This window comes from Saccopteryx bilineata, chromosome 2 (assembly GCF_036850765.1).
Source record: "Saccopteryx bilineata isolate mSacBil1 chromosome 2, mSacBil1_pri_phased_curated, whole genome shotgun sequence".
NCBI classification, from domain to species: Eukaryota; Metazoa; Chordata; class Mammalia; order Chiroptera; family Emballonuridae; genus Saccopteryx; species Saccopteryx bilineata.
This window is the reverse complement of record NC_089491.1, coordinates 393675958-393686093: the sequence shown is the minus strand read 5'-3', so window position 1 is coordinate 393686093 and position 10136 is coordinate 393675958. Positions and strand designations below refer to the sequence as shown.

General features: G+C 60.6%; 1 protein-coding gene across 17 annotated transcripts in view; it reads right to left on the bottom strand.

The window, feature by feature from the left end:
• Positions 1 to 6456: 6456 nt before the first annotated feature.
• The window catches only part of TOM1L2 (target of myb1 like 2 membrane trafficking protein), a 109183-nt gene continuing 105503 nt past the window's right edge, over positions 6457 to 10136 (bottom strand). For all 17 annotated transcript variants that reach the window (XM_066264431.1, XM_066264437.1, XM_066264433.1 and 14 more), the window contains one exon: positions 6457 to 10111. In XM_066264431.1, coding sequence (XP_066120528.1) covers positions 9963 to 10111 — 149 coding nt within the window. In that variant the 3' untranslated portion in view covers positions 6457 to 9962. The remainder of the gene's footprint in view (positions 10112 to 10136) is intronic.

Below are 10136 nucleotides of genomic sequence, written 5' to 3'. Positions count from 1 at the left end.
GTGTCGCAACAAACTTCACTTCCTCTATTTGTCTCTTTAGGACAAGGCAGATCCATCCAACTTACAGCTCCCGTAACTGCTGTGTGGCCTCAAGCCAGTGACTTGACCACTCTGTGCCTTAGTTTCCTCAGCTGTAGCAGGAACCCGATGATGCCTCTCCACGGGTTGGCTGGCATGTTAGCGGAGACTGGAGGAACGGGGCCTGTGAGATCAGCCTGCTCCTCTTCCGATCAGATCGGCCTCCTGAGGAGGGGTGGCCCCTAGAAGAGGCTGACGTTTTCCATCCTGACTTAACCTACTTTCTTCCCAGATCCAGCTGTGCGGACGGCAGATGGGCTTGAGGGCCACCTGGCTCAGTCAGTCCCTGAAGGTGGGCTGACCTTTCTCAGGAAGACCCAGAGAGTTCTAAGGCTCCAACATGCCCAAGATTTCACAGCTGCTCAAGGACAGCCAATAGTGTTAGGCTCCAGGGTTCTTTGACTCCAGATTTGGTGTTTATCCCTGGCTGCAGCCAGGATGGGGGAAGTCATGAGAAAGAGGCAGACTGTGCTTTAGACCTGAGCCAGGTTGCTCTGGGTCATGACAGGCCGGGGAGGCAGCCTGGCTGGGGAGAAGGCTGGAGACTGAACCCTGGGCCCTGTGGATTAGGGAAAGCTAAGTAGCCAGGGGAGGGATTCCCACGAGTTGGGTTGAAATAAACCAGAACTAACATTCAGGTATCTGAAAATGGAAAGAGTGAGCTCCCTGTCCTTGGAGGTATGCAAGCAGAAAAGGCATCCTTGGTAGAGGGCAGCCAAGGAGACTTTTCAGAGAGATCTGGACCCCCAGTTCCCCTTCACCCCTGGCCTCAGTGACTCATGTCATCCCGAATACTACCTTGCTCAGACTCCAGATTTAGCCTGTCTGGCCACGCCCTCTGAGGGAGTAAAATTAGTGGTGTACTTTAGAAAGGGGTGCCCAGGGCCAAGAGAGGCCTTGAAGGCCCAGATCCCGAGGTTCGGCCTGGACACCCAGCTCTCTTTGTTTGCCTGCCGGAAATGGCTGCTGTGGAAAATTACCCAGAACAGGGGTGGCCAGGAGCCATGGGGGACTCCAGACAACACTTCCCCTCCTGCAGTGGCCTTGCTTAGGAACCCACTCAGGGCCTGGATCCTTCAGGAGGCATTGGCCATCTGGTGACCTGCCTGATTGCCCGGGAGGGGAGAGGGCTGCTGAGTGAACCTAAAGACCACCTTCTTCAGACTCAGGAAGCGGGTCTGGTTTTCCACCTACTTGCTGCGTGACCTGAAGCCACTTCACTTCACCTTTCTGAGTCTTAGCTAAAATGAGAATAACCCTTCCTACAGTCTCTCTGCAGAGGCCGGTAGAGTGTGTTGGAGTCACTGTCACAACAGACTTGCCTCACTGTTCCTTAAATGAGTTTACCACATATGTAAAGAGCATGGCTCAATAAATATGCAGGAGCTAGGGGAAAGAGAATAAGGTGAGGTCAAGAGGAGACCTGAAGCCCAGACTAGAAACACCAGTTGAAACCAAAGGCTGGAAGAAGCCTCTTTACATATGGGGGGGAGGGGAGACATAGTCAGGGGGTGGGCAGAGGAGTGTTAAATTTTTCCCACCAAAGATACAAAACTCTGCTCCACAGCCTGAGATTACCAGGGCAATTCTCAAGGCGAGGGTAGGGAAAGCCAGGCTGGGAGCTGCTATTTTTCAGGGGAACCTGCCTCCTCCCCTTCAAAGATCCTGAGAAACCCCCCCAACCCCAAACAAGCTCCTCAGGGTCCTCTGGGCTGGGAGGGCTAAACCCACACAAGTAACCGGTGCCAGGGTGCCAATGGGCCCAGCCTCAGGGGTGGACCCCTCTGTCCTGGTGGTGGACCCCTAGAAAGGACAGGGAGTCCCAGCCTGCCCAACAGGGCCGCAGCTGGCTGCGTCTGCACTGGCTACCATCACTGAGTGCTTACCTCTATTAGCTCATTTAGTCCTCCCAACAGTCATCAGAGGACTGGGCTGTTATCACTCCCATTTTACAGATGTGGAAACCGAGGCAGGGGAGGTGAAGTGACTTGCCCAGGACTTTGCAGCCCTGTTGCCCCTAATCATGTCAGGGTCTGGGCTGCTCGAGTCCCATGAGTTGGCATGTCACCCAGCAGGCTGGGGCAGGCCAGCCATTGGAAACCCAGGGAGAGTTGGGGCACAGAGCCAGAGAAGCCTCGCCCCAAAGGCCCTGGTGCAACCAATGGGCTCCCTGCCCAGAGTGGGGTGACGTGGCGTCAGCAAGAAGCTACTGGGAGCCAGGCCCCAGGTCACATGCCTTGTGCCTGTTCAACCTGGGGTGGGGGGTGGGGAGGGGCCGTGGGGCCAGCTGGCAGGGTCTGGGGCCAGTTGGGCCTGCTTTCTCGGCAGGGCTGCAGGCCTGACACCTGGCTGGGCCTGCCACCAGGTGTGTCCTGGACATCTGAGCAGGTGGCCCCATCTTCTGCCCCAAGGGTCCCAGCCCTCAAGATTGGACAGAAATCCTGGCCTCTCCCTCCCAGACCTCGGTTTTGTCAGTTGTGAGATAGGGGGTCACAGGTTCCCCTTCTTTCCCTGAGCATCTTAGAGACGAGAGAGGCATCTTCTGTGGGTTCCAAGCCACGTGGTGAGTCTGCCAAGGCCACTCACATGGAGCCGTGCCCGCTATGGGCAGAGGGGCAGGCACTGCACAAGAAGGCTAGGCTTGGCCACCCTGGGCAGTCCCTACAGGGTACTGAGACCCCCTCTCCACTCCTGGAGGACCCCTTTGTACTTCCTTTCTGTAGTAGCTAAGACAGACCTGCCCAGGTGATGGTCGAGGGGGCCAAGTGGCACGGACACAGCCCAAAGCCCTGCATTCCCCTCCTCTGCCTTATCCATCTGGACATAATGGAGCCAGGTGACCACTGACATGGATGATTCTGGTCCTGGATGACCGATCGTGTCTTCTCTGTGTGCACTGAGCAAAGTTACTTCTACCCTCTTGAAGCCTCTCTGGGTCAATCATGAGTCACCCAATAGACCGTCCACAAAGAGCTGGTTGGACCCCAAAATCTTCTGCACAGGGAGGAGTGGGGTTCACAGACATGATGAATGGAGGGAGACATCTATCCCCTGGAGGCTAACTGGCTTTTGGGGTGAGAGGCCAGGTTGTAGACTGGAAGAGTGTCACAGAATGGGGTGGGTCAAGCTGGTTGCAGGGAGAGTGAATGGGGACCCCGGCATCATCTGACCCCATAGGCCTAATCTAACTATCCATGGATCCCGAGTTTGAATGAATTGTCCAGTGGAGCTTTCACCAGAAGGCTGGATTGTGGCTTTTCTTAACATACTAGACTGCTGGGCAGCATGGCTCCGGGACCAGTGCCTGTTCAGCCAGCCAGGGCTGTGAGCTTTCCCCTGGTCCCCGTCGGTCCCTGTGTGTCCACCCAGCCTGCTGCACTCGTAAGTGACTGTAGTAAAAAGGCCCCTGTAGGCAATGGGTTTACTGCCCAGGATTCCCTCTGACAGATCAGGAGAGTCAAGACCAGAGAGGGCGGTGACCTGCTCAGGGGCCTCCAGTGAAAGCCTGCAACCCTGGGTCGGGTGCTCCACGGTGGGCATGGGGGTTGGAGAGGAGATGGCCCCGGATGGAGGTGTTCACTTAGCTTCCGGAAACATCCCCTCGTGCTCAGAGCAGAGAGTTTGCTCCCTGGGATGCTGAGGGCCTGGGCTTGGAGACCCTGGCTGGACCCCTCCAAGGGCCACCCAGCAAAAGCTGGCAGGGACTCCCCTGAAAATCAACCGGAACAACAGGGTGACTTATGGAAGGCCTCCCCAGTTCTGCGTGTCCCCATGCCCTAAAGACTCAAAGGAGCCTGACCAGGCGGTGGCGCAGTGGATACAGCGTCGGACTGGGGTGCAGAGGACCCAGGTTCGAGACCCCAAGGTCGCCAACTTAAGCGCGGGCTCATCTGGCTTGAGCAAAGCTCACCAGCTTGAACCCAAGGTCGCTGGCTCGAGCAAGGGATTGCTCGGTCTGCTGAAGGCCCGCAGTCAAGGCACATATGAGAAGGCAATCAACGAACAACTAAGGTGTTGCAACGCGCAATGAAAAACTAATGATTGATGCTTCTCATCTCTCTCCATTCCTGTCTGTCTGTCCCTGTCTATTCCTCTCTCTGACTCACTCTCTGTCTCTGTAAAAAAGAAATAAATAAATAAAAATTAAAAAAAAAAAAGGCAATGCAAGATTCAAAGGAGATTCTTTTCTTAGAGAAGAGGTGGGCTGGAGAAAGACTTGTCCTCAGATGCTTCTGTGGGGGACTAGCCGGCAGAGGGACGGCGAACCATGACCGGGCCCCCAGTGCCCCCTCCCAGAGCACTGTGGGGGTCCCTGCCGGTGGACATCAAGCCAGAGCTGCACGCAGCCTTCGGCCAAGCGAAGGCGAGAGCCGGCCCAGGGCAGCCGAGGCAGACACCTGACCGAGTCCCCCAGCACCTGCTTGCAGCTGAGCTGCCTGAACTTCTCGGTTACACGTGCCGGTCGATCCCTCCTGACTCAGCCAAGCCTCTGCCACAGCACGCCCACCTGAGTGAGGCTGGGCTCCCGAGCACTCTGGTCTCAGACAGAGAAGAGCTGTCACTGCTCAAGTTCATTCCAGGGTTCCCCAAACTTCTTCCTCAGCGGAACCTCTTCTTCTAAGGTTAACTGCCCACCGGGGCTCTTGAGGTCACTCCTAGGAGACTGGTCAGCTGACTTGGCTCCCTCTCGCCCCTGCCCTGCCCCTGCGGCTGGCCTGCGATGGGCAGGACCGGCTTGGCTGCTCCCCCAGGCCCTGGAAGGGGGCTCCAGTGCTTCCGTGCTGCAGAGCACCCTGGAAGGACCCTCAGCACTGAACTATACAGCGAGCTCCCCAGGGGCAGGACCCAAGCAGCCCCTGGTCGCTGCACTCCCCGGCGCATGGCAGGCTCTCAGGAGCCTGGGCAGAGAGTGTATGTGGACACAACATCCTGGTGAGTCCATGGTGGTTCCTCAGGGCCAGCCTACCCTCCACAGGACAGGGACACAGGTCAGTCCTCTTCTGGTGCCCACAGTCCCTCTCCCAGAGCTGGAGGCACAGAATGGGCCCAGAGTCCATCCATCCCTATCCACAGGGACTGGGGGGTGCAGGTCTCTGCGTCCAAGAGGCCCCCCTGCACACCGGGGGGGGGGGGCGTCATCACACTCTGGCTGGCTGGAAACAGGCAGGGTCTCTGCCGTTCCCTTGGAGTCCAAGGAGGCAACTGGCTGAAGGAAGCTGGGTGGGTGCTGCCACTCCTGGTGTGGGTGGTGGCTGTCCCAAGTGACCCCACATCATGGGCCCCTCTGCCTCCTATGGGTAAGCAGGGCAGCCCTTGCAGAACGGCTGCCTTCCAGGGAGGGTGGGGCAGCCTCACCTGCTGGTCATGGAGATGCTGTCTCTCCTGTCCGCTCCCTCCCTGGCCTGCCTGGGGGGCCTGGGGCCTGGGTTCAAATGCTGCTCCACCGCGGGTTCCTGTGTGACCGTGGGCAAGCGTACAGCTCTCCATGGACCTCCTTTCCTTACCTGCAAACCTGGCTGGGCAGGTGTCTCCGCATCTATCTGGTGAGTCGCCCTACTTGAGGTCCATGGTCGAACCCAGGGGGTGAAGACATTCAAGGGCTCCCGACCTCCCGAGCCACTCGGAGGTGACACAGGCACACATGGTGTCCACAACCCACCAGCGAGGGCCTGCTGAGTGACACGCTTCCCGGAGGACCACCACCTGGCAGCACGTGACCAGGGTGCCCACCTCCCAGCGCAAGAGGAGAGAAGCCATTTTAAAACAGAGAGAGGTGCTGGGAGGGGGAGGGGGAGGGGGGAGCAGGAGCTCCTTGGGCGGTGATGGAAACACTGATTGGCTGTCGCGATGGGGGCACAGCTCTGACTATGCTAAAAAGTACGTAATTGCGTACTTAAATGTGTGAATTGTGTGCTGCGGGAATTATATCTCGATAAAGCTGCTACTAAGGGGGGGGGGTGTTGCCTGGAGCAGCAGCTCGAACTGAACACCTCGCATGAGCTCCATGGAAGAGTCGAATGTCCAGCCAGCTCAGGAAGCCCAGCTGAGCAGCAGCTGGCGTGGCGCCCCAGGCCTGCCTGCCCAGGCGCCGGACGCTGCAGGGGGAGTAAGGGGGCTCCCTCAAACATGCTAGGAGCAGGATGAGACCAGGACCACAGCCTGGGTTCCAGTGCTCCCAGACTGGGCTGTGCCCCAAACACGGGGGTCTCCCTCCGGCCCAGACTCCCGAAGCAGCTGGGCACCAGGGGAAGCCTGGGGTGGGTTTCCCTGGCTGTCCCACCATCAGAGCCCTGTGGCGGCCCCTGCTTAAAGAGGACAGGTGGTCAGACCTGGCCAACCCTTTGACAATCGCAGTCAACTCACCAGAAACCACGTAGGAACCGTTGGTTTGTTTATTGTGGAGTATTTTACATGCAAGAACCCAAATTTGAGAGACGACATCTGGGAGAGCCAGTGGGTGGATGGACGCTGAGCCTCGTGTGCCCTGCCCTGCCCTCCAGAACCGGCTCTGCCCACAGAAACACACAACAGTGACGGAACACCACTCTGGGACGACTGAACAACAAACTCAACACGTTCCTCTTCTCAGCAGTGCCCGACAATCCTGAGAACCCTCACAAAGGAACTGCAGACGTTACAAAATAAATACCCACCCCCTTTCTCCAGGAGAGCCAGGTTTCCTAGGGAGAAGCAGTGTGACTCTGGGGCTGACCGATGTCACAGTGTGGGCAGGGCTGGCTTGGGACCCCAGTGGACAGGAAAGGCTGGAGAGGGGCCCTGGCAGAGGCAGGTATGATGGGGGCATCTTCTGGGTACACATGCCTTTAGCCGCGTCCATTTGGGTGGACAGGGGACAGGAGCCCAGAGTCCTAACAGGAGATGGCTGGAGGCCAGGCTGGGCACACACTCCTCCAGGGCACAGCCCCTGGAAACATCCAGAAGGCTGGGCTGTATGTGTGCAGGTGGTCTTGGGGTGTGGCAGCAGGAGAGGGGAGGCCTGGGAGTGTGGGAGGCCGGAGCAGCCACCCCGTGATGCTGGAGGAGTCCGGCCATCCAGAGCCCCGGGCGGCACCCTTCTAGCCGGGGACCTGAGGGGTGGGGCGGGCCCCCTGCCTCCTCAGGCCCTCTTGCTCTGGACCCCTGGGTGAGGGAGGGAAGGGCCGGGAACCAAGGCGTGGTCCAGGACAGGCAGCGGTCATTCACACTGAGGGGCAGACAGACAGGAGGACAGACAGGACAGACAGGAGGTGCCCAGGGCCCTCTCCCCCCGCCCCGGCCAGCAGCACGCCCCTGTGGCTCTGAAACCCCTTGCCCCTGCGTGTGGACGGGACTCGGCATCTGTGCTCGGTGCCCGGGGGCCCTGCAGGGGCTGCTCTGGGGCAGTCTGGCCAAAGGCCCCCCAGGTGCCCTGGGCCAAACTGCACCAGAGCCGGCATTGCTGCCCAGCGCCAGGGCTGGCAGGAGGAGACAGTCCGTTTCCACATCCACACACAATACACACAGAAAGGGTTCAAGACATCCCCAAGAAAATATTTTGACAAAATAAATATTTTAACCTGTAATCAGGTATAATTAGTGTGATTAAAGTACATTCTGAATCTGTGATTTCTAACACTGGAGGCGGGCTCGCGGGGGTCTCTCTCCTGGGGGCAGGCTCTGACCAGCGTCCTGCCAGGGCTCTCCCTGCCCTACGCAGAAGGGGTCCAGCGGCCCTGTGGCCCAGGGCAGGAAGCAGGCCGGGCAGCACCCTAAGGCACCTGGGCCTGTACCTACTTCCTGTGCAGGCCTCAAGCAGGGGTCATCTCAGCCTCAAGGGGGAGGCAGGCTGCCTCTGGACCTGTGTGAGCAGGAGGCGTGGCTCCAGCCGGGAGAACAGGTGACACTTCTCTGCACGGGCCAGGGCCCTCCTGCCAGCCCACCGGAGTCCACCACGCCTGCCCAGGGCCCTCCTGCCAGCCCACCGGAGTCCACCACAACTGCCCAGTGGAGCGGGGGAGGGGCAGCTCTGGCCCACGGGCATTGAGAGGGGCTTTGCTGGGGTCTCCCTGGGTGGGTGCACGTTTCAGCCTCACTCTGCCAGGAGTTTCTCCCCTGAGGCCCTCACTCCCTCTCCCACAGGACAGGGAGACTGGCTCTTCCCTCCGAGGCCAGTGCGCGGTGGCTGTGGGGCTGTGGCTCCACAGGACTGACCGCCTGAGGCCCGCTGCCCACTACCACAGCTGGCAAGCGTGAACGCGAGCCCCCGGCTCTCACAGGGACAACTTCAGGCTGGGTCAAAGGGCTGGGGACACTAGCGGAGGTCACTGGGCACATCCACCATCCCAGACACCTCTCTGCAGCTCTTGTAAAGCCAGCTGGCTTCAGACACCCAGCCATCAGGCCTGCAAGCCCCGCCCTCGGGACGTGCGTGCACAGGTGGGGACTAGCGGAGGGCCAGGGCGGGGCCGGGGGCTGTGGCACTTGCTGCAGGGACAGCAGGGCTGGGACCAGTCTGACTGAGCTCCACAGAGGAGCTCCCTGGGTGTTCTCTGAGGACCTGGAGTGTGACATTTCCAGCTGGTCCTGCCAGATGAACCCCGCCCCCCCAGCCAGACCCAACAGCCTCCCTGCTGGAGGAAACTGCCACAGGGCTAGGCTGGGTCCGGCGTTCTGGGGTGCAGAGCCATTCCTGTCCAACACAACCCCCAGCTGGCCCTGAATTCTCTCCTAGGGTCAGGTGGGTAACCACACGGTGGGCTGGGAACACACGGTGGCCTGGCCAGGCTTTGCCCTGATGCCTGGGCAGGGCACACTGGGACACTGACCTGGGCCCCAGCCCGGCTGCCAGCCTCCCAGGTGGGCCCAGAGAACACAGACCCGGGGCCGGGCAGAGCTGGGCTGGGGGTCAGGTGTCAGGACGGGCTGTGGAGAAGGCTGCAGCAGGGGCCGTGTTGCTGTGGCCCTCAGTCCTCCAGCGCTCTGAGCATGGCACAGAGCTGTCAGCGCGGGGGCTGAGGTCAAGGCCCCGAGGCCGCCCTGGGCCAGGCTGGAGCCCCCACACAGATGCTCACACCCACCACGCCCGAGCAAGCAGCCAGACCCTCCCCCTCCCCGTGCAGCCCCCCCACAGACGGGGCAGCTGGTGGGGGGCGTCGCGCGCAGGGCCAGTCGGTTTGTGGTGGTCGTTATCCCCGCAGGAGCTGACCAGCATGCCAGTGGCCACTGTCCAGAGACTGAGTGCTGCCCTCCCAGCCCCCCTCCAGTGCGGTCCACGAGAAGCCACCTGGTCCCAGGCACGGCTGCCGAGACCCCACGCAGAGGCGCTCAGAGCCTGCTAAAGTGCTGAGCATGCCACGTGCCCCTGGCAGTGCCCGTCAGGGAGCAGCCCTTCCCAGGGAGACCGAGCCTGAGGTGCGGGCAAGCCCGTCCTGAGACAGAGCGGCAGGGACGGACAGGCCAGCCTGACCTGGGGGGCCAGGAAGGGACAGGGCGCGTGGAGGAAGGGGCCAGTGTCCGAGTCCCCTCTCTGTGGGCCGGTGACCGCAGGAGGGACAGTCCCGTGTCTCCTCAGGACACGGCCCCAAGGGGACTGCCTCGCCCAAGGCCGGGCCCTGCTGCTGACCCGCTCAGGGAGAACGTGGGCAGAGGGGTCCTGTGGGCGGCAGGGCTGGGGGCCGAGGGCCCTGGCTGCAGTGACACGTCCCACTGCCCAGAGAGGTGGCTGACGCTGTCCTGACTGGCGGGAGGCCTGGTAGCAAACACCGTGGCGTTTCCATGGAGACACAGCAATGCAGGACCGCAGGACTGAGTGGGGGCTGGGGGGGGCAGGAGTGGCCAGTGCCTGGTATGGAGGGGGGAGGGGACGAGAGGTGATCTGCCCTTGGGGAGCCAGACCCCAGAGTAGCTCACAGGGCGAAGAGGGCATCCTCTGACCGCTCTGGCTTCTTCCTGATGGAGGAGTCTGAGGCTGGAGCAGGGGCCTCCGCTGGAGGCGAGGGGAGGCTGGGAACCATTTCAGCAGCTTTGGCTCTTTCTTCAAGGAACTTGTCAAACTCTGCAATACACAACCGAGGCCGGGG